General features: G+C 44.1%; 1 protein-coding gene across 1 annotated transcript; it reads right to left on the bottom strand.

The window, feature by feature from the left end:
• Positions 1–1,829: 1,829 nt before the first annotated feature.
• Positions 1,830–23,441, bottom strand: LAMP5 (lysosomal associated membrane protein family member 5). Its single transcript, XM_020814646.3, has 6 exons — positions 23,176–23,441; positions 22,617–22,789; positions 21,572–21,703; positions 20,978–21,083; positions 14,871–15,059; positions 1,830–3,521 (listed from the first exon to the last, which is right to left on the bottom strand). Exons 1-6 carry the CDS (start codon positions 23,240–23,242, stop codon positions 3,343–3,345), a joined length of 846 nt encoding a protein of 281 aa, XP_020670305.3. The 5' UTR covers positions 23,243–23,441; the 3' UTR covers positions 1,830–3,342.
• Positions 23,442–25,119: the final 1,678 nt, after the last annotated feature.

Raw genomic sequence — 25,119 nt, 5'->3', positions numbered from 1 at the left:
GAAAGACTTGGAAGATACCTTCTTCAACATAATTCATCAAATTTCACCAAATTCTTCAAAGAGACAAAAAGCAGTTGTGTGTATACTGATGCTACGAGGCCTAGAAAGAGTTCCACCCAAGTGGATTTGAGTACACAGCTGGCCTAGGAATTTTATGTAGTGGCTTCTTCCTTACATTTATTCCTCTGTTGTGTAGCATTTTGTTGTGGTGAGTAGCATTTTCACTTAGTGGACTGTCAGGAAAGCATGGACAGGCTGACAGCCACCCAGGGGTCATGACAGGGAAGTGTCGTTGTCTAGGCTGGGCTGTCAAAGTCCCTGATGATCCAGTGGCGTGGCCTCTGTCCTGCCTCCTGGATAAAAATACAGTAGATGGAAGTCTGACTATCTGGCCTTAAATTCTGCTGGACAGTGATTTTTGGGACGGTGAAATCTGTCAGGTCCACGTTCTTCAACATTTCAATGTTTTTAAACCTCATGTTGTTTCCATCCTGTATATGAAGAAACATTGTGCATTTCAATAAAGTCTTTAAATATGAATCAAAAGGAAATTCTCACCGGCTGGCACCAGACAAGAGGTACGTCTCTTTCTAGAGGGTGAGACTCATCACATTGGTTCTTGACATGTAGTTGTTATAGATAAGAAGCCAAGATAGTGGTGAAGGAGAAGGTGGTGATGGAGGAGGAGGAGGAGGAGGAAGGAGATGGAGAGGAGGAGGAGAAGGAAGCAACAACAACATGGCAACTCTAATTCAGCACCAAAACTGCTCAGGTGTTCCAGCCAGACTTGTGTGAATTATGCCCTAAAAAAAGGACATTTCCATTTCATGCTACTTCCATCTTCACTCAAAAACAAAAAATCTGTATTACTTTCCACTCATTTGCAAGCTCATATGATTTATAGTTGACAGCTATGGATGGCTCATGGTGTAGGTATAGGATCATAATACTGCTGCCCCCTGTAGGAAAGAGAGCAGCTTGGGGACACAAGCTTCTTTGTTGGAATCCTGCTCTCCACCCTCTGTGATCTGCATGTTATCCAGAGAAGCATCCACTCCCAGGGCTGATCTTTACACCCAATCAACATAATGGCCAGTAAGGTGTTTAAGGAAATCTGTGCATGAGACAGTCCCTTCTGCACTGCTCATGCAAAGGGGAATCTGGCAACCCCTTACACAAGTGCACAAAACCCCACTGCTTACAACAGTATGACTGCAAGCTATAGATCCCTGGGGCAGACATGGAGTGCAGTGGGCATACAGCCTTGCACTTAGTATGTTGAAACAGAAGACTGACGACCAACTACATTCAGTCCATATTCCAATACAGTGAGGAAAAATCCAGGCATATGAACTGATCCACTAGTTAATCAGTTACATGTATTTCCCTCCATCCAGGATGCCCACAGCGATGTACCTGGCTCTCTTTCTCCCCCCCCCCATCCTCACTACAGCCTTGTGAGGTGGGTCAGGCTTCCAGAGAATGACAAGCCCCACATGATTCAGTGAGTCACATGACTCAGCAGAGAACTGAATCTCAGTCTCCAAAGCAATCGTCCAATGTTCTAACCATTATACTACATTGTCATTCTGTATCAGAAGTTTGCCTTGGTTCCATAGACCATGATGGAGGCAGTAGGACTGACACACCTGAGAGATGTGCCACAACCTGGATGGCAACAACCATCTCCCTTTTTCCTTCTGCTGGAGGCAACACTGATACCATGCACTGTTTTACAGAACCACTCAGCATTTAATTTGCATCTCATAATTTGTACAGAAGCAGAGGTCCTTTCCAAATGAATAAGAATGTCCACAAAATATTTCATATTCAGTTTAAAAATACTCTGCCTTAAGCAACGTCCTTTAGGATTTATTGGGTTTTTTCCATATATATATTTACACAAATATATTTATAACACCTGAAGATATCTGCATAGTAATATGAACATTTTGTTGTTGCCATCATGTGAAATCATTGTATAGCAGTAGGCATTTTTCAGTCACAAAACATGCAAAGTGCCCAGCCCAGAAGCAATTCTTACTTGCCTTACAATAGCATGGCACTCTTTTATTTTCTGAGCAGCAACAATCATTCCGTTGTTCAGTGCTAAAGCATTCCTAAGAAGCAAACAAAAAAGCAAATCTATTTCAAGCTAAAACCACAGATTTTTTTTAACCTGATCCAAAGAGATATCGAGATGAGCTGAAGTGATACTGTGAGGACACCGAAGAACTGCTAAGTGAACTGGATATGGTTGGCAGGCCTCACCAAATGGCATCTTTCCCAAGATCTGGGGCCAGCCCAAGATATTTTGTTGCAGGATGTAAAAGACCAGAATTTGTTCATCCATTCCACATACAGAAGCTGACCTGGCCATTGAGCCGTATTCAGCTTCAGTACAGGAACATAATCCCCATCCCACCTGAGGAGAATGTGTGAAGTTCTGGAACTCACCTCTGCTTCCCCAATGGATCACCTCTATCCAGGGCAGCTTCCTCACTCTGCCTTCTGGCAGAGCAAGGTAGCTGGAGAATGCATGGCATGCGGGTTGGAATTTGGCATTCCTTGCCCTTACTCTTCCCTTGTTTTATGTAGAAATGCATTTGGAGCTTTGGGAAGAGAGAATGTTGAGTGGAATCCAGAGCTGCTCTGCCATGAATGGAAAAAATCTGTTCATTCCAGGAGGAGGCTGTAAACCAACGCAGGTGCATGGAAGGGGGAGAGGGGATTTCAGGCACATTTTCCTGCCCCTTGCAGCCAAGCTCACAACCTCTTCTGGAAGTAAGCAAGGCTGCATTTCAACCATTCCAAGATGACTTTAGGGCAGATGCAATGCCTTGCACAGTCAGGGGAAGGGAAATCAGCAGAAAATGTTTCCCTCTACTTCACTGAGCACATGTCTGCTCATGAGTCTCTGGATTGGAAATCTGGCTTCCCAAATGTCATCAGACTTCAATTCCCATCAATCCCAACCAGCATGACCAATGTTTAGGAGTGATGGGTCCTGTAGTACAACAACATCTGGAGGGCTGCAGCAGTAGCATTTACACATATTCTAAGAGCAAAGCAGAAGTCTTCCCGATTTCTTGTGTCAGTCCACAAATGGCTCCAGCAAATGAAGGAAAATGGAACATTTGCATTGATGGCTCTTTGAGGCAGAAAGGGCTGCCCCTTTCTTCTCTAAGTATTGAATTTTGAAGAAATGGCTGCTTTTCCACCCTACCCCACCCACCCCTGCCCTTTTCATTTGGTCATTATACAGTCAATCGTTTCCCCATATCGGAGCCCCTGACCTATAGAAAAAGTGCTGTGTTTCCATTGGCCTGGTTACTTTGCCAGCTATCCCATATGTTTATACTCAGATCTGTCCCGTGGAATTTGGACTTGATTTGCTGTCAGTTTGAGATGGAGATGGTAAACAGCAAGGGTTATCACAATAACTAGTCCCAGTATCAAGCCCAAGACAAGAGGAAGGGTTTCTTCTAACTGTTCTCTTTCATCCACTGGACATTTATGTTCTGAAATACATAAAACAGAGGGAAAGACCTTTATTTCGCTTGCCAGTGAACATAAATCTCTTCCTCGTAACAAAACACTGCTTGCTCTCCCAAGAACTCAGAGAGGATACCTGTCACCATTATCCTCACAACAACATTATGAGGTAAGTTTGTTTGTTTCTTTTGGTCAGTCTCAGAGTGATTTTGTACACAGCACATTTTGCACATTCTCATAAACACAGAGCCTTTAACATGGTGATAACGGTGGCCCCACTGGATGGACTAATTAACATAGTAGCATTGGATAGGTTAAGCTCATCTTTCTGATGAATTCTTCTGTTGTGCTTAGCATCACCAAGGGAAATTAGACTAGTTTTGTTTGCAGACATTTTTGTGCAAACTGCAGGAAACATAAAGAAGAAATGCCTTGATTCTCAGACTTATAGAGAGAGAAATACTACATATATATGTGCAGTGGTTCCCAGATGTTCTTTATAAAAAGAGAAGATTACTTATGTTCTAAGAATGTGTGGACAGAAACTTCTCTAAGACTTGTGCTCATTTGGCATGAAGAATTACCAACTGGTATAAAGGATGAGGGAATAAATTTTCATCTGTCTGAGTTGTAAGTTGCATTGTGGTGGAAAGATGAAAAGAAATAACATCGTTCTTTTTTGGTATAAACTAGTATTCGTTATTTTTGTAGTTAAAGGTGTGTGTGTGTGTGTGTGTGTGTGTGTGTGTGTGTGTGTGTGTGTGTGTGTGTGTGTGAGAGAGAGAGAGAGAGAGAGAGAGAGAGAGAGAGAGAGAGATTACTGAAATTTGTACCACACTTCATAACATTCTGAAGTATATGCTTTTAAATGTTTGCACAGTAATTACATTTAATAAACATTTTTAAAGTAACTGAATTCAACTGTTATAGTTGCTTTTGAATATTCAGAAAGTGGAACATTTCTTGCTGAGAACTGGAATTATAATGTTAATAAACTACAGTTGGACCCATGTAAATATAACTAACTACTTTTTCACAATCATTCTGGGAAAGGTTGGAGAAGAACAGCAGTCTTTATATTTCTTCTCAAAGTTATCCTACTGGCAAAATAGATAGAACCAGAAACAAAGATAGACATCCAGTGCAGGATTGAACAAGGGCTTCACGTATTTGAACTTAACTAAACTTTTGAACACTCTAGCACCCCAAACCTGCCAGCCAGCAGGAACAGCGGTCCTGCTGACTGGAGGACTCTGGGCATTGTGGTATCCAGAAGAACATTTTCCAAGCCTTGATGCTTTTCAGCCAGACCTGCCACATCCAGGATAAAAGTGACTGAATTAACTACTCCTGGTTCACTATCTCCAACTAATACTTAGCTACTAGATCTTTACCTATCTGTCCAAAATAGATGAAGAAAAGACCACCAATGATACTAATTTGATAGTGGTCAAAGAAGACCTACATGCTCCCTGTGGCGTTTGACCTTGTTCCCCTGTTTATTTGGCCCTCACAAAGGCTCACACCCTTTTCTCTTCTACCTACCACCAGGGATTATCCTCCTAATACTGATTATGTATGTTATACACGTGTGCTGCCGAAGCCAAGGTTTATTGAATCAGAGGTTTAATTAACATCTGTTCGTTTATTGTCAAGTAAATCACAAAGGTAAATCACATAGGAACTGTTTCAGGTACTAACAAGGATTTGATTATGTATTTGGTTGTAAGTACTTTTATTCCGAACTACTATATACTTTTAATCATCTATCTTATAGTACTTATAATTTCATTCCTGCTTGTTCAATATATATATTAACCTTCTCAAATCACTCTCCTAACTCTCTCAGTTCAATTCCCTAACTCTCCTCTTCTCTCTCCTAAACCCTAACTGCTATTCCACATCCCCAACTGTCTCCCTCTGTTTAACTATCTTCCCCTTTCCTTTTTGTTCTGCCCCTCCTGTCTTCTCATTGGCTCCTCCTCTTGAGCTTCCAGTGATGGACAGGCATGACGTGGGGGTTCCGCTACCCTCCCCACAGCTAATTTTGCACAGTGATTTCAGAGCCACTGGGCTAAGAGCCGCAAGGGGAGGAAAGAAGCTCAGGGAGTAGCAACATGGCTTATGCAGCCTCCAACATTACAATGTGCTATCAGAGCAACCTGGACAGGTACATTGCCATACCATGATCTTGCTTCCCATCTGACCTGTCAAACAATTTTTTAAAAAATCATCCCCACCTGAATCTTGATGGGGGTCTGACCCTTGAGACTTTTTTTTGAATCCCAGTGTACAAGAAAACCAAAGACAGTAACGCTGGGTGATCAAGAGGATTAAAGGGAATGCAGTCTGATCAGAATTCTATGCTTCAGGTCTTTACAGAATGTCCGCTAATTTTTGATCCAATACAACTCTCAAGAGGGTAGCTTTGACAGCTGTCTGTTCTTCAACACCAACTGCAGCCAGATTTCTGTACTATTTCAGCTTGTGAGCTATGGAAAAAAGAAACTATATATCCCAGTGTAAAGCAGAGAAACAAACAAAACATCCCAACGTATGGGGTGGTGTTGGTATTGTTGCATTAGTGTCTAAACCAAATAACTTAAAATTAGATAAACTGAGAGTTAAATGACTGACATATGGCTGTGAAAGCCAACAAGAAGCCATCCGACTGCTTTTGAGTTCATACATTTAAAAATAATAATTCAAAAGCACTTGGGGAGATGAAGGGGGAAGTTTAAGGTCTAATACATTTGCCAGTCTCTATATTAGACTAAGAAACCAACATGTCCACACAACCAAAGGATCAATGATGTAACTTGCTCTGGAGACAATGAAAGCATGTACCTGCAAGCCAAATTCATTGTTCACTGTTCTAGGCTTACACAAAAAGATAGAGAGAGAGAGAGAGAGAATGCCATAACAGCCTGTTTTATACATCATGAGCTAGAGAGACAAAATTCTTCATTCTCAAACAGTAACAATTGTGAAAACAGTAAAGTTCACCAGAGTAGACCAACAAATAAACACTCCAGATGGAGAACAGGAAATACCACACAAAGCAGAGAAACAAACAAAACAAAATTTAGAGACTTTCAGTGGTTCAAATGTATCTTTCATAAATCAGTCTGATCGTATAGTAATAATTCAAAATCACCTGATGTAAAGGCATGGCACTGTATGAAGACTTGGCACTGGCAGATTAGATAGATAGATAGATAGATAGATAGATAGATAGATAGATAGATAGATAGATAGATAGATAGATAGATAGATAGATAGATAGATAGATAGATAGATAGATAGATAGATAGATAGATAGATAGATAGATAGATAGATAGATAGATAGATAGATAGATAGATGTTGCTATGTACTGGCAACTTGGAACTGATTTAAATTGACTCTAACAGGGCTTTCAAGCTGAAATATTTACAGAGTGGTTTTATGAGTTCCACTCCTCCAGTGAATGTCTGTGACTGAGGATCAGAACCCAGGCCTCCTGAGTCCTAATCCATCACTCTATCCACTATACCACCCTGGGCACCCAGTGTGACAGACAGACAGACAGACAGACAGACAGACAGACAGACAGACAGACAGACAGACAGACAGATTTAAAAATATCATGTACTGCCTCTGTGACTCATGGTTTGTAAGATAGGCCATTATTATCAGAGAGGACATGGTGGAACTTGAAAAGAGGGTCACTCAATTTAATATGCATTGTATTTGGAATGACTGAGTAGTTCAGTGAGTTGGAGCACCTGGTGACAGAAACAAAGGGTTGGAAGTTCAAATCCTAACTGTGCCTCATGGGAGAACAGCCAGTTTGTGTGGGGTTGGTCAAGCTACACAAACCCCTAGAAGATGTAGCAATGTTTGTGATGGCTATGGGATTCTAGACAATGGAGTCTTTACAAATAACTTTCCACACTCTGCCTCCAACTTTGTAGAAAGGACCAGATAAATTCCAGAAGGTAAGGAAACAGATCAAAATGGGCACTTAATCCTCAACATTGATTCCAAAACAATCAAGATGTCTTGGGCACTCATGAAAACAATACTTTAATACTTTAAGAAGTCAAATTCATTTACTTTTATTCTTTTAATCATCTTTTAAGGCCCCTGTGCCAACCAAAACAGAAAGGCCCAAAATAGCAGCTTCTGAATAGGAAAATCCAACAAATTGACTGCTCCCAATCCTATATGAGATTGATGCAACAAGCTATAACATGTCCAAGGAACATGTGCCCATTCCTGTTGTGAGTGGAAAAGCAGTCTTGTAGAAAATAGCCAAGAACAGCCAGTGTAAAACAAGGCCACCAAGCTCACCCATCCCATGTGACAAAATGAGACTGATGTAGCATGCCACAAAAAGTACACAGGGACTGCATTCTGGTTCTTGTTCTGGGCAGAAAACTGATACTCCGGAAAACAGCCCAGAACTACAGTTTTTAAGTAGGATAAATCAACCAAATTCACTAGTCACACATGATAAGAAGAAGCAGATTTTAAAAAATCCATGTTTCATAAATCAGCCCAGAAAGACAACTTCTGTGTTTGAGAAACCATTCACACCATCCAGTCACACATAACTAGAGCGGTTGATGGAATAACAAACAGCAAGGAACAGACTCCAGCAGCCGTTGTGGCTCCCCAAAAAGCTACTTGGGGTATCAACTTTCACGTTTGCCAGAAAATGCATATTCACCATCCATGCAGGAATGGGTGGCAGACACTGCAAGCCCCAATACTTCTACAAGAACTATTTTTGGACAGCTGTTCTGGGCCAAAAGATTCACATCCCATAGAATGGCCTGGAATAGGAACTTTGGCTGTGTATAAACCAAGCCAACCAATTTCACCAACCATGCATGGTTAGATGACAGCCACAAAAACCCCAAAGGAAATGTTCTCCATTTGCCATTCCAGACCAAGTTCCATGTTGCAGAGAACATCATGGAACTCAGCTTCCAAGATGGCCAAGCCACCTCTATTCACAGGTTTACCTTGCAGAAATACAGGAAGCCCCAAAACAACCACAGGAACCACTATACTGCCCTTCCCAGGCCAAATTTCCATATTTTAAAAAAGGTCTCTGAATAACTTGTGAGATGGTGAAACGACGAATTCACCAGTCAGTTACGGCTAGATGGGAACAATGGAGCGAGCCACTGATCTTCCACAGAAGCCAAATCCCACACATAGAAGCAGATTTTTGTAACATGTTTTCTCAGTGATAAATTTTCTGAATGCTTTGGAGTTGATTTAACAACAGGGATACACGCAAATCAATAACTCAACATTTACTTGCGAGGTTGAATAAACAAAGGCACATGTCTATTTACTAAGGCTTCAGATTTTATTGCATTTTTTTTTATTCCCGCTGTCTGAGGCAGTCACACAGCATCCTGAGAGACTCTTCCCATCCTGCTTATAACTTTTTTGAACTGTTGCCGTCTGGCAGAAGATATAGAACAATTAAGACTCAGACCACACGTTTTCTGAATAGTTTTTATCCCAGAGCTATAATTGCACTTAATAATGAGCTTCAAGACCACCAGTAGTGAATAGTTAGTTAGACTGTGTTACTTGGCCTGCGGTGTAGATGTTTGTATTTTTAGTGGGGACCTTTCGTGGGTGGCGAGTGTTGGGGGATTTTTTTAGTGGGTGGGGAGTGTTTGGGGAATTTTATGTGTGTGCATGTGTCTGGTCTCTGGGTGTCTGTGAATTTCATTGTATGGGTATACTGTGTATATACTTACAATGACAATACATTATTATTATTGTTGTTGTTGTTGTTGTTGTTGTTGTTGTTTCCAGTCAAATAATGAATAGTGTTTTCATAAATTTTAGGGAGCCAGCATGGTGTGTTGGACTGAGTGTTTGACCAGGAGACTTACATTCAAATCTTCACCCAGTTATGGAAATCCACTGGGCTATGACTCTTTGAACATCTCACATGCCTTGAACATCATACTACAGGCTCTGTACGTCAGAAGTTGCTTCTGGGTTTCCATGGCTGAGCAGAGATTGGCACCTGGTTCTCTCAAACACTAATCCGACTCTTCATCTGCTCTACCACTTTTGATCTCTAGCTGTCTTCCAATATTGGAAAGGCTGTTATGTAGCAAATAGACTAAGCTGGCTTGCTGTAGGAAAAGTTTTCAGATACTAAGAGTGAGGATGGGCGGGTTGGATGCTCTTGCGCTGGATGTCTTTAAACTGAGTCTGATGTACATGGCACTTTTGTTGTGGATTACCTGAACTGGAAAGAGATGGTATGGGGAAATGAAATTGAATGGAACAAGTACAATACTGTAGCTCCTGGGTATGGTCTGCAGCTGTTGCATTATTCCCTTCCACCTACATATAGCAATGGAATGTTGCTGGGATATCATGTTCAATATCTGCCATTCCAGGCAATTTTCTGGAATGTGGATCATTGTCCCCAGAAGGGCCACTCCAGTGAATCTTCTGTGGCTTGCTCCATCAGTCATCTCTAATCACACAAGACTGATGAATTTCGTTGGCTTGTCCTAGTCAGAAATTGCCACTGCGGATTTTTTCTGGAAATTTGTTTTTTTCCTCCTAAATGAGCAGTGGAATGGGATTCCAGGGGACATTTAGTGGCTTATTATATCAGTCCTATCTACTCATGTATGCATGGTGAATTTGGTTGTCTTACTCAGATGTTGACATTCCAAGCTGTTTTCCACAATATTCTTCCCAGGATCTGACATTTTGTTCCAGGGGATGTTTGGGGGCTGATTGCATGAGTCCTGTCTATTCACACATGGCTATAGAATTTGGTTGGAAATTCGGTTGGACGTTTCCACACTTGGAAACTGTAATTTCGGGCTCTCCCTCCAAAATGTCAATTTTCCACTCAGGCTAAATTGGAACATGGTTCCTAAGAATGTTTTGTGTCTTCCTATTACATCAGTTGCATTTAGTCATGTATGAGTAATGAATGCAACTAGGTTGTCCTACTCAGATATTGCTGTTCCAGATCAGTTTGTTTTGCTTCAGTCAGTTTGGGAGCATTAGAAGGCTAATAAGATAGTAATATTGGAGAAATCTGATATCTAATTTTTTTTAAATCTGTATCTATCACACCCTGCTATTGGCATCAATATTCTATGACTGAGTGCATATTCAAGCCTGTTACCTTCCCTTCCAGACTTCATCTAGTCCCCTGCAACACACTCTTTGCTTACATGCCATTTTCCAAAGGTGGATTGCCACCAATCTCATACGTGATATCTCCTATGTTCTGGATATGCTGGAACCAGTCCTACAGGGTTACGGAGCAGAACAGGTCCCATTTCCAGAGCCCCCGTTCAGGTTATGTAAAACAAAACACACACAGAGAAAAAAGCAGGTCCCTGTTTGTCAAGCAGTACAGCAACTTAGCAAACTATGGCCAAGCTTAAAAACAAACGAACAAAAAAAAAAAAAAATCTCAAGGCATTGTTATTTGGGATTGAGCAGTTTCCTGTCAGGGAAAACAAGTCAAGATCATAATGACCAACTCAGTGCAGTAATGACCTGATCATGGAGGAGGCACAAGGAAAGGGGCATCTGTCCCTCCTGTGATTCTCTCCTTCCTATACCTGCTTGGGGATGACTCATGAGAACAACAAGGGTGGGCGAAGGGAGGAAGTGCCCATCCTCAATGTGTAGCAATGCTGCCTTTGGAGCTTAGAGATAGCTGCACAGTTCTGGGCAAATGTAGGCAAATTCATTGTTCAGAGACATTTTTAGATAGAAGAAAGGAAGATCAGCTTGCCTTTTTTTCTCTTCCCCCCCCCCCCAACCCCGTTCTGCGACAAGCCACTTGTGCCAGAGGAATATGTATATATAACCACTATTATATAGGACAGACAATGGGCGGTAGAATTTGAAAAAAAAAATTCTTCTCAGAAAATTGGGAAGCGAACTAAAGAAGGTGCAAGAACAAAAGCCCAGGCGACACTGGCCCTTTTTAGCAGATATTGCAAACATTTTTTTTTGCCAGAACAGTGATTAATTATAACCACTCGAGTTCTGGACTCCTCTGTCTCTGCCACAAAGCACTTGGAACAAGGGACAGTGATTTAAAACCCTTGGGCTTGGATATCCTGAACATCTGTCGTGCCCATTTGCTGATGATGACCAAAGCCTTTTGTCCTCCCTCATATGCCATGCCATGCCAGATCGTCCCCCGACACTCAGTGGAGCAGCATTGGGAGTGAGGGTGGAGGGATCTGTTGGGGTCAGTGTGATCAGTGAATAGCTGCAGCCTCAGCTCACATCAGCCGTGGTATGTTACACAAAGGCAGAGCCCCCCCGCCCCAGATATAGTTATTGGTTTGCATTGAAAGTAAATGCTTCTGATTCAATGATGCTAGGAAGAGCATTTTAAGTAAAGATAAAGGTTCCCCTTGACATTTAGTCCAGTCGTGTCTGACTGTAGGGCGCCGTGCTCATCCCTGTCTCCAAGCCATAGAGCCAGCGTCTGTCCATAGACAATTTCTGTGGTCACGTGGCCAGTGCGACTAGACACGGAAGGCCATTACCTTCTCACTGTGAACCTCACCGGAACCTCACAGTGGTTCCTCTTTATCTATTTGCCTTTACATGCTTTCAAACTGCTAGGTTGGCAGGACAAGCAACGGGAGCTCACTCCGTCGTGTGGATTCAATCTTACGACTGCTGGTCTTCTGACCTTGCAGCACAGAGGCTTCTGCGATTTAACCCGCAGTGCCACCACGTTTTAGAATGGTGAATAAATCCAACAGATGAGATCAGGGCACAGGGACTGCATCTGATGAATCACTCACAAGATCATACTTTTGCTTTTATATTTGGGGAATTGCTATGATCATCTTTCAACTCCCAAAAATTCCTTGCAAGATTTCTTACTATTTGGAGGCTGACTCAAAAAGATTTCCAAATGGCAACAGCTGTTTTTCAGTTCTGCTTCTAGAGGAATTGGGGAGACACAAAGAATGGATTTAATTTTCTGCCGTTCTTTGTAAATGTCCTATATACAACCACCCACCTACTCCCAGCTATTCCCACGCTCCAACTTCATCTCTCTCTCAGTCTCTCTTTCTCTTCCCCCATGCATGCACTCACACATGCAAGAGTACATGTGCGCATGCGTACACATACCCACACTCCTCACCCTCTCACATCTCCCTTCAAGATATATTTGCCATTACATGTTAATCACAATCAAAAACTGCCCATCACTCATCAGTGGGAATATCCGACCATAACAAGGTCCCATCCCAGGGAAGCAACATTCAAACACAAATAACCTTGTCTTCATCACACACCATCAACATCATCAGTGAACACAATTAGTCCCCGGCAAACATGCTGCTTTCATCATAGGAGAGGTACGAGTGCTGCCTTATCACCACAATTTGCCATCTTGCAAATTTCAAGCTGGAATTGTGCAATTCCTCTGCTCTTTCTTAGCAAGCTGTCCTGCCCTGGCCCTCATACACACAACGCAAGCACTGATGCAGAGAAAGCAGCTGGCGCTCAAGTCAGGCCTGCTTCATCAAAATAAGCGGTTTATAACTCATTGTGAGAAACTGTTATGTTCCTTGTACAGCAAAATGCTGTGGGTTCACTGACATGGGGGTAGAGAAGCATATAGCCCTCTCCTTTAGGAAATGAAAGCATTACACATTGTCTCCTTTGTAGTTTGACACAGTAGCATCCACTGAGCTGAGGGGCTCACATCACAATTGTCTCTATTGTCCAGGCAAAGGCAGAAATACCAAATGTGATGTGAGCTGGCAGCCCCTTAAGTATTCTAAAGAGGGAAGGCCTACATTTAACATAAAGTTCAAATTACTGGCATTTCGCTAAATGAAGTGCTAATTTTGTCTTTCAAAGCAAAGCCCCCTTCAGAGGGGAAGATGACTTCTTCAGACACAATCTTGCCTCAACAGACATTTGGTAAATCAATCTGTTTTTGAATTGGTCAGCTGGAGGATAATACACCTTTATTTATGCATCCACTATGTCAAGTAACACTAGATTTGCATGCCTAAAAGGATAACATTACAAGAGGGGGACATAACATACTTGCCTCATCTTGTGATCTGGCCCTCATTGCGGCCAAGAAAAGACATCGATTCCCAGACAGCTACTGATCAATCAGACCATCCGATATGTGAAACAGAGAGAAGTCCTTCTCCCCCCACCCTTAGCCTTGGTAGAACAGCAAGAATACCAGTGTCTTTCTCTAGTGTTAATTTGCTTCCTTACTTGCTGCAGAAACAGAACAGAACCTAGAAAATAACTACAATTCTCAGGATCCACCAACCAGTATGGCTAGTGGCCCTGCTAACTGGGGGAACTGTAGTCTAAGAAAGTAACTTTTCCATGCTCAGGGAGACAATTAGGTAGATCAAGAAGGATTCATCTGAGAAAGGTTTGGGGCCATTGCCAGACATTGATTAACATACTCTTATTCATTTCTTTGGTTGGGTATATTGTTTAGTTGCTTTCTAAATTATTGATGATTCCTACTCTAAGCAGATTACTACAATAAGCCCAGGTGGCACAGTACAAATCCCCAGTCACTGATCCACCAACACGCTGTCACCTCCAGCTTGTTGAGCAGCTGGATCCATCACAGCTTTCTCCTGATGGGACAATACTCTGACCATATTTGTGCATTCCAGACCTTCTGAGCCAGAACCCTGGGCAAAGGTGCTCAGGTTTTCAGCTTTGTGATGTATCTTGTCGGAGACCACCCACGGGCATCATCCCACCTGTGCACAGTTTCAACTGCAGTGCCAAAAATATGAGGGGGAGGGGGACACTTGACAGTCACAAGAAGATTCTTTGTTGTGCAAAGGTTTCAGATGTGTGTATCAGCAACATGTAACTATAAAAAAGGACCATCATTTGAAAACTGTGAGAGACTAGCAATGTCCCAACACTCCAAATGTCTTTGAGGAATCCAACAGGTTAAACCAGGAAAGTGGAGAAGTGGAAGGTGAATCCACAGAACAAGAATAGAATGGAATGGGGAGAACTGGCTTCCTCCTGGCTGGAGAGAGGGTGTCATCTGGACTTTGTCTGGGCTGTGAACCTTTTGTCAGAACACTTGCTTGAAAAACTAGAGCAGTGGTTCTTAACCTTTGTTACTCGGATGCTTTTGAACTGCAACTCCCAGAAACCCCAGTCAGGACAGCTGGTGGTGAAGGCTTCTGGGAGTTGCAGTCCAAAACTCCTGAGTAACCCAAGGTTAAGAACCAGTGAACTAGATGGTCCCCCTTCTCCATCCCAAGAGCAGCAGCCTTCCCCTTCCAGATAGTGGCCCCCCCACACAACTCTTCCAAGCATCCTAAAGAACCTTACCTTCACTAAAGACAAAGTCAGAGGTGATGTCAAAGGGCTGGAGGCGGACCTCTGACAGCAAGAGTTCTACCGATTTTTGATGGTCACTGGAGGGCAAGGTGATGGTCTGCTGAGCTTGACATTCATAAGACTTCCCAGCTGGGGTGACTAAAACTGAAAGGTGATGCGTCGTGACAGTGTGCCTTCCAGCTGCCAAAAGGGTAGAAAAGGCCGTGGATGAGTACCATGCCGAGAGCCCAAGAGCTACATACAATTTCCCCCGATCTTTGGGAAGGCAAATCAGTGGGTTGTTTTACATTACACTTGCACATATTTTTTACTCAAATACAAAACCCAAATGCAAAACTGGTCTAAGTTCAGCCCTCTCTGTCTTCTCCGGGTTCAGTTTGAGCCTTTTTGGGCCCGGTCCAAAACCAAAGCCAGGCATTGTTTGAGCATCCAGACAGCATCCACTGCAGAGGTGGTGAAGGAGAGCTAGAGTTGTGCATCATCAGCCTACTTATGACACTGTACAAGAGATGGGGGTATTTGTATATGGATACATGGGTGGAGATAACAAGGGTCCAGTCACTGTCCACTCACCCTTCCGCTGCCACCGTAGGCTCCGCTCTCCCTCCCAATCGCTCCAGAGTGCCCAGTCTGCAACCCAATCTTTGACCTGGCAAGGAGGCTCATCATCCTGCCTCCTGTGAGGAGTGGCTAGCCGACCGCAAGCTCCAGAGCAATAGGAACGGAGCACAGAGCCTGAGGCAGCATCAGAAGGTGAGTGGATGGTCCAGCCCCAGGGGACTGGGCCCTCATCATCCTCAAGCTGGACTCTCTGGACACAGTCCTTGAGGAAGAATCAGAGCCAGCTCAGTGCCAGCCCCCCCATCCCAATCTCTGAGAGCGTGTCCAGGAGGATACTGTGGTTGATGGCATTGACAGCTGCTGAAAGACCAAGGAGAACCAGCAGAGTACATCCTCCCCTGTTGACCTCCCTCAAGCCTCCCTGAAAAGGTCACTGTGCCGTGTGACCACTGCTGTCTCAATGTTGTGCCGCAGCCCAAATCTGGATTGGAAGGGATCAAGACAATTCTCCTCCTCCAAGTATATCTGGTGCTGCTTAGCCACCACCCTTGCTCATAAAAGGTATGCTGGTGATTGGTCAAAAATTATTAAGATTATCTGTCACCAACTGTGAGTGTTTAATAATGGGTTGGATGATGGTTTCTTTTACATGTGAGGGGGAAGAAATCCCTCCCTCAATGATCACAATATTCACGACCCAACACACCACAGCCCCACTGGCAGCTTTTATAAGCAAGGGCAAGGAACAAGCAAGGTAATAGTAGGGGTGGGTGGAAGAAGAAAAACAAGAACAGAATATACAAAACAAGTCTCTTTCTGCTCTTGGAAGCCTTTGGGGGTGGGATTTTTCCAATTACAGGGGGGTTCCCATCTCCCCAAACCCAAGTGCATAACATTAAAAAAGAAGTGGACTTCCAGTAATATCCAGTTTTGATCTTTCTTAATTTCTGTCCTTAGGAAAGCTGCCATGCACCCTTCCATGGTGGATCCAGGGCTGGAAAATTGCCCCTGTAGATGTTGCCTACCCTGGGTATATAAGAATGCTGCCTTAATTAATCTCACCCAGCCAAACTTAATTCACCCGGTATGTGCTAACAATATTATGCAAGCATTGCAGAACTCAACATCATGGCCCAGGTGGAGATGCTGCTGCAGTCAGGAAGAGGAGGAGGAGGAGGAGGAGGAGGAGGAGGAGGAGGAGGAGGCAGGCAGGCAGGCAGGCAGGCAGGCAGGAGGACTCCCCTCCCACCCTGGTCCCCATTCTCTTGGATGCTGATAGTATTGCTACCAAAGGTTTAGACTTGGAGACAACTTTCAACAAGCAGGCGATAAGCAACGCACCACTTGGGGTACATTTTTCTGTAGCCTCCTCCAGCCCTTGTGTGCAAGGGTGAGGTAAATATTTAATGAAAAGTAGAAATAAAATGTGTGTTGCTCCCTTCAGCCCTCCAGTGGGCTGAGGATGCCATAGGCATCTTGAAAAATATGCTTAGCGTTTATTGTTGGCTGTTTATTGCGATGGTTTATAATATATTGGTTTGTTATATGTATTTTTAATCGTGTTTTATATGCTTGGAAGCCGCTTAGAGTGCTCGTTCTGGGCAGATAGGCGGGGTATAAAATAAATAAATAAATAAATAAATAAATAAATAAATAAATAAATAAATAAATAAATAAATAAATAAATAAATAAATAAATAAATAAATAAATAAATAAATAAATAAATAAATAAATAAAAATAGGCTAGTATAAAGAGCTGTGCAGGATCATAAGGATTGCAGTCCAACAACACCTTTCTCATCCCTGGCATAGGTCAAAGCAGAGCCTCACCCAGCCCAAGCTTGCAATCCTTCACTGAGGGAAAATGCACAAGGAGACTCTGGGAAGGGGGATGATGGATGTCAAGAAAGGGATAGAAAGAACACAGTCTTCTGCTATGGTTCATGGGTGTCTCTAGAGAGTGAGGGCAGGGCTCACTGTAGGATTCAGTCAATACACAGAGTGGGGACTATCCCTTGTGTGACCTTGCCACAGAGCTATGCAGACATCAGAAGCAGCATTTAGCTGCTGAGTCTTTAGTCAAATTCAAACTGGAGCCCAAACATTCTTTTTTGCCAGTTCCATTTATCGATTGGATCAAGTTGCTGATTATTTTCGGAGTGAAGATGAGAAGACCAGCATATTTTCAGCTTTTCTTTAGTCGTCTGGCAGTGTGCAACAGTAGTTAAGAGTATGTACTCCAATGACTTGCAAAAACATAATATCCTCTATACACCAGCTTTTTCCATCCTGATGCCCAGGCAGCATGGCCAATGCATCTGGAGAGCAAAAGGGTGGGGAAAGCTGGTCTACATTTTGGTGCCATGAAGGAATTTCCTACATTTCTGTCTTTGGTGGAAAGACAGAAACGTCTCCAAGACAGCAATAAGACACATGTGTTCTTACATGTTGCTCCCTTGTAAGTGCTTAGGTTCCTCCATCACCTCAAGATATATTCCCAGAGAGAATTGCAACACTTAGAACTGTGGTTCTACAGCTTTCGTTCTTTGGGAACATGGCTGGACAGTGGCTGTAGGATTTGTGGTTGAGGATGGCTGTGGGATTCTGTAATATGTATGCCGAAAAAGCCACTTTCTCCACCTCTGCCTCAAACACTTCTCATTAAATAGGCTAGGCTGCAGAAGATACATGACTCCCTTAAGGTCACCCTGGCAGCTTCCCAGCTGAGAAAGGGCTGGAACTTGGGAACTGCACACCCAGACAAAACAAGAGACCAAGGACACTCTCACAGTAAACTTCCAGAGCACCTTGCCTCAAAGCTGTACATAATTCAATTTAGGGGCAGGGTGAAAGCATACAATATGAAACATAAAGGGTATGAAGGCCTGCCTTGGTTCTTCATTTAAAGAAGGCCAATGTTGGCAAAATCTGAATGATACTGCTCACAGTAATGGTAATAGTAGCAGTAAGATGATAGCCCCCAAAAGTGCCTGGCATTCTGCAGAGAACAGGAATGAAATCTCTGGAATTCAGAAAGAGGGAAGTGGCATCTAAGGGCATGCTTTTTTTAACCTGGTATCTTCCAGATACAGTTCCCATCATTCCCAGTCAAGATGGCCATTGAGGTTGCCCCATTGAATAGCATTCTTATAGCGAATGACTTTTTATTTATTTATTTATTTATTTATTTATTTATTTATTTATTTATTTATTTATTTATTTATTTATTTATTTATTTCGCACCATCTTTCTTCTTAAAAAAGGACCCAAGATAGCTTGTGTCATTAAAAACTAAAAACAGAAGATTATTCAAATATTAAAGAAAAATGGGTAACACTGCCTTTTAAAAAGTCAGGTGGTTTATTATCATGCGAGGGATTTCCACTGAACCTATTGGTATTTACTCCTTAGGAACTCTTACAGATTTGCAAGAAAGATTTAATAATCTTGTGAGCGTCATGTATGGAAAAGGGGGAGAGTAGCAGATCCAGCCAAGCTAAGGGATGGAAAATCCAATGGAACTAAAAGCACAGTGGGCTCCTGCATTTCACACCATTCCAAAAAATTTATCATTAATTTTCCTTCATTTTAATATAAAAATAATTTTCTCCAAAGTGATACTAGAATAGGGGAAGGTGAAATTTAGGCTTAAAAGATATAAAGGTTAGAAATCACTTTCAGAAGAAGCCAAATGTACAAACATGGGTTATGCTTATTGCATGCTGCAGTGTAACAGCAAAAATCACAGACTATCTCTCCCAAAACAGGCTGCACTGCAGATATACAGTAAAAAAACAAAGACAACAAGATCTTTTTTCCTAAGGGGGCCGATGAGATTCAATTGCACAAGGATAAATGTAATAATTTCCATTGTAAATTTTAATGGGAGCTACTCTATAGAAGTATAAAAATAGCATTTCTTACCGTGATTATGACTATTATTTATTTTCATTTGGATTCAATCTTTTATTTCTACTGTCTCACAATCGACCTTTTCAAAGAAGGGGAAACCGATTTTCCCAAATCACTTTAAAAACACATCTATTTTTAAAATTATTAAGAGTATCAGCTTCAAACATCTAAGCAAAGAAAACCACAAAAATTGAAACAATAGCTTCATTAGTCCCATTTCAATGGTCAGAAGACTTGTATAGATTTAGGAGCCTAAACCTCTGAAATCAAAAGTGCGCGGAAGGACACAAACCTGAGACAGTGAAAGTCGACATTAATTTATAATAAATCAATTTATAACAAACGAGACCTGCATGATTTGCATCCATTTTACACAGGACACGACTCCAAAAGTACAGCTTTCGTTAAATAATCCTTCTCAGCGGGCACTAATTTTAGCCCGTGAATCTGTCAGTTAAATTGGGCACGTTTATTTATTTATTTTTTTTATGTTTAGATCGATGCGTTGCCTTTCCACTTTCCTGTAACAGTAAGTAGAAAAGAGAAGTGACCTTTCCTTCAGATAAGAAGGGAACGTTTCCGTTCATTCATTCTTGCTAAATACACTAGTGCAATTCGTGAACGGCTCCGTTTTTTTTAAAAGAAACATTGCAGGCAGGCCTACGCTGAAGATACGGGACCCGCAATCCACTCCTCAGCCGGTGTCCTTAAAACCGGGCTCAGCTCGGTTCCCTTGACGTTTACTCCCTGATAAGCTAGGATGGAAGGTTTCAGCCGCCTTCCCTCCTAAATTGTTTAGGAGTGGCATGTTAGCTCTCCATTTTCTGGAAGCTCTTAGCTAACCAACGGGACAGAAACGGTCTCGGAGTCTAAGGTGCTCGAAGGCTTGCCACGGTCGGTGGGGTCTGTGTGTGTGTGACCTTTTTAAAAGGTTGGTCCCGTTCCAGCCCTCGGAACGGGAGGGCTGGATTTCTTCCACGGGGCCCTTTGCTGTCTGGAAGACGCCAAGGCTGAAAAGGCCCTCTTGAGGCCTGGCGCAGTGCTGGGAGGAGCGCACGCCGGCACAAGGAGGGGTGTGTGTGTGGGGGTGGATCAGGACCCTAAATCACCCTGATCGACGACGCGGGCGGGGGGACCCCGGGTGAACCCCCGAAGGAAGGTGGTTGAGGAGGATCCCGAGAGAGAAGCGGGGAAATGCGGGCGGGCGAGTTTATCCGCAGTGCGGGTCTGGAGGGTTGGGGCGGGGAGAGACCTCGGGGGAAGGGACGGGGGCAAAGACGAGAGGCTCCCCCCCTCTCCCTGAAAATTCAGAAGGGAGCAGGGCGGGCAGATGATGATTTATAGGACCGCAGATGAAGGGGAAGCTTCAGAGGTTGGTTGATTCACCAGGGCAAAATCGCGCTTCGATTGCGTGGCGTTTTATTCAGCTTTATGTTACCCACGGGGAGCCCCCTTCCTGCCTTCCATTTCCTCCAGGTTCCTGCCAGCTCCTTAGGCTAAAGGAGGCCACCGGGATCGTGTTCTCCTCTTAACTCTGCGGTCCAGCCGCCTCCCCCCCCCCGCAAAGCCCCCCTGCGGCGGCCCTTCGCGGGCCTCCAGTGCGAGGGAGCGCAGAGGCACTTACGGTTGACGGGCCCTTTGAAGTAGGTGCCTTCCGAGGTGTCGTAAGAAAACTGGACTTTGTTCATCTTCCACCAGGCCTCGGGCCCTCGGCTCGTGTTGCGGCTCTCCTACCAGTTCGTGGGCCGGGATGGGAACAGGAGGCAGTGGGAGGTGGGGGGAGAAGAAGGAGGCGTGTGGGGAGAGAAAAGACAAATGATCCACACGAAGTAAGGATGCCTAAAATGTAATAAGGAAGCCTCTCCTGGCCCTTGCAATCCGGCCAGGCAAGAGTTTAGACTGGGCTTGAAGATTTCTGCGGCCGCCCTTCAACTTTGCCAGCCCTTCTCGGGTCTGAAACTGACATGAAAAAGAAAGGGAAATTGACCAGGATAAAAACCAAACGAGAGCAGAGCGCTTGTCTTCCTTCCTCGGTCGAAAGGCACTACTGTATATAAATACACTGGCGCGGTAAAGACAATGGCAGCCGGGTCAGGATCGTGGCTTTTCTTTTCTTCCCTCTATTCTTGCTTACTATTCTCTCGCTCGTTCTCCCTCTTCCTTCCCTTGCCCTTTTATTCAGTCACCCGAAATAACCCTTGCGATCTGCATCCTTTACCTTCACGAAGTAAAGGCGGAGGGTGTAGGCTTTGTCCATCCACGTCAGGTGGAGCTCGGATTCGTTGCTGCCGCATTTCCCTCGCTCTTCGGCTCCCCGAGAAAGCGGGATATAGGCGTACTCCTTGATCGTCTGGATGCACAGAACAGCGAGGCAAGCTCAGTAAATGCTGACACCTGCCCACCTCCACCCCACCTCCAGTAATTAATTCTTTGGAAAACGGATGCGTTAAGGATTTTGTAGAAGCTTGAATCTTTCCTGGGGGGGGGGGGCAAGATAACAGGGGAAATGTGGTGGATTCCTTCCCTCCCCCCTTAATTTTTTTTTTTTTTACGCCAAGTGCTGCGTAGTAACAGATAAAAGGAGTAAAGCTGCGAGTAGGATCTTAGCTCCTCAAACATCGTGCTGGAAAGAAACGGTTGGATTTTACAACATCTCCTAAACCATAATGATTACTCTTAAGAGAGTTCTCTCACAGCCACCTCTGCGCCCCAGGAGACTGGAGTGAGTAATTATGTGGTGTCGCATCTCTTTTTCCATTCCTGTAAACCCACCTCCCCCGCAAAAAAAAAAAAAAAAAGAACTTTATGCGCTTTAGAAGACAATCAAAGGAAAGAACAGGCATCCTCGGATCCTGCTAACAAGTCTTCCCGACCCCCAGCCCCCCCACCCCCGGTGGCTCCGGCTTCTGCGCGATCTCCTTTCGGTCTGCCTCATGGGGCGACCGGTGGACAGTTGATTTCCTTTTGAATGTTCTCTCTCTGCGGCTGCAGGTGGGAGGGAGAAGTTTCATTACCGTAGCAACATACAGGAACTCAGGGGTACCTTGGAGCAGGCTCCTTTCTAGGCGCATTCCTGTCTTCCACCACCCCCGCCACCTCTCCCTCCCTCCCTCCCTCTCAAACACATGGGCAAATATTAAACCCGAGCTCCCCTTCCTGCCTCGTTTTACTAGAGGATTAAGTTTCGCCAAGGTAATGGAAGAGAAGGCAGGGCAGGTATCTGGAACCGGGGCGGGGGGTGGGGGAGAGTAAAAAATTCTTACGTCCACATAATTGCTGGCCGACACGTCATAGGGGACAATTAACTTCGCCGCGAATTCCGCCATGAGACAAGTTGTGCCGTTTTCACGGACGACAAAAATCCCCTTTTCGGGGTCAGGAGAGAGGCCGGAGAGATTCTCCACTTCTTGTTCTGCGATGCTGCCCGCGAGAGCATCTGCCAGGGAGCAAAAGACAGAAAAAGAACGCCTTTTAACAAAAAGAAGCAGCAGCAGCTGGACTTTCTCACTTGGGAGCTAGGCTGATCCACGGGGCAGCTAGACGCGAGGTTCCCTTCCCTGATTAGGGGACAGAGAAGGGCTTCAGCAAAATGCAGCCAGCTGCTCACGGAGCGACCCTTCCCTGAGACTTCCAAGCGACTGGGGTGGCTGAGCTTTTCCTTTCCCTGGCAAGGCATACAACCTGCTCTCTGGGGCTCTGCTTCTACTCTTTCTCCAACGGCCTGCGATAGGTGGGGAACCCAAGGGAGAAGTGCTAGGAGGGGGGGACTGAATAGCGTCTTCGGGGTGGGGGATCTACCAGAGCTGGTACGGATCTACTCACAGAAAAACAGAAGCAGCCCCGGGAATCCTGGACTGAGGATGAGGATCCCTCGTTTTTTCAGGTCCATATTTCCAAAAGTGATCCGGCAGGGGAAGAAGCCAGAGATGGGGACCCACCTCGAACGAAGGAGAGGGGGGTGTCTTTTGCCAGCTTCCGCCGCTGCAGCGCTGCTGAGAATGCACGCGGATCACTTTCTGAAGCGTGAGTAATAGATAAGAAGCGGCAGGGAGGCGGGGTGTCTGCAGGAAGGCCGGCGGGAGCTGTCCAAAGATACCTGGTGCTGAACTGCCCGCCCGCCCGCGTCCCGCGCTCTCCCGCAACGGAGCGCCAGAGAGGGAGCTGTCCAACGTACCCCGACCTGGAGGGGCGCCGGGTCCGAACTTGCCGCACGAAGTTGAACTTGAGGAAGGCTGCTACAGAGAGATTCCTCGTGAGCCACCCACGTTAGATTCAAACCAGAGGGGAAGAGAGCTGTTGAGGCGCGATGCTTTCTCTCTCTCACACACGATGGCTGTCTTCCTTGGGAGTCTCAGGTTGCCTTGCCAAATTCCAGCCTCTCTTCCTTATCCCTGCCATCCTTCAGCCACAGGACGCCTCTTTTATTAGTTTAGCAAGATAACAGGGAGACATGTAAATTGGTTTGTCCTCCGTCCATGATCCTGTTTAAGGGTGGGGGTTCTTCCTCCCCCTCTTCCTCAACAAAACAATGAAGACACTGCTTCTCCTTGGTGAGGATTGGAAATCACCAAGAGAGATTGATACATTCAAATAAACACTCTCGACTAAAGGGGGCAAGCACTAGGGAAGAGGATTGATTGCAGTCACAAGGACCAGAGGACTGGTGAGTTTTTCATCACCTAGAAGTACAGACAAGGCATCTGTCCGTCAGCTGGATGGGCTCCCGGTCTGATCAGCAGCTGGTTAGACCACTGGGGAATACTGTATCTGCAAAGCACGATGATCGGGAAACAGGGTGAAAGGGAGAGCTGTTCCGAATGAAACCAACTTGAGTAAGCTGCCCCCCCCGCCCAATTCTCCACCTTCATTCAGGGAAAGAGCCCATCATTCTGTTAATGCAAAACAATTATGTGGGTAATAAATTAATGAGGTGAACTCATTAACAAGTGACGTTTAGTAACTGGAGTCTGCACTTTGAAACCTTCACTCAGAGTCCTAAGAGAGTATTTGGAATACGTACATTGCATTTTAACAGAAGGAAGCCCCACAGATTTTTCTATGACATTTGTTGGAGGCAGGGATGGAATGGATATAGCACTGTAGCTTTTGTGAGGTTGTAGTTATAAGAAGCAAATTGGATAGATAGATAGATAGATAGATAGATAGATAGATAGATAGATAGATAGATAGATAGATAGATAGATAGATAGATAGATAGATAGATAGATAGATAGATAGATAGATAGATAGATAGATAGATAGATAGATAGATAATACACACTTAGAAAGTAATTTTGTTTTCAAAACACACTGCACTGAAGTGACCATCACTGCTTTTTGGTTTGTCACCATCCCACCAACCAATCTTTCTGGCAGAAGCTGGCAGAAGCATAGTGATAAATCACAAATGGAGGATGCCTTCCTTTGGAGGGTGGATGCGACATGAAGCGAGCTTTATCAGCCTTCAGAATGTGACACAATGGCCATCCTGCAAAATGTGACTCAGTCCTCTCATGCTAGGAAAAGCAAGTTCCTCAGAGTTCCTCAGACTCACAATCATGGACCCTATCTAGGCTCCCAATGTTATTTTTATCTCCACAGTCAGTACTTACAATAAACATTTTAGCACTTTAGGTCAGGCTCAGAAGGAATTTACACTATATAAATATGTATAAATTTTATGTATAGATTTTAAAGAACTTAATTCACAGGAAGTGAAACATATAAATGTGGTCATATTAAAAGTTATTATTGAAAGCTGAGATC

Source organism: Pogona vitticeps, chromosome 1, assembly GCF_051106095.1.
Source record: "Pogona vitticeps strain Pit_001003342236 chromosome 1, PviZW2.1, whole genome shotgun sequence".
NCBI classification, from domain to species: Eukaryota; Metazoa; Chordata; class Lepidosauria; order Squamata; family Agamidae; genus Pogona; species Pogona vitticeps.
The sequence above is the reverse complement of the archived record's forward strand: the minus strand, read 5'-3'. Positions and strand labels throughout refer to the sequence as shown.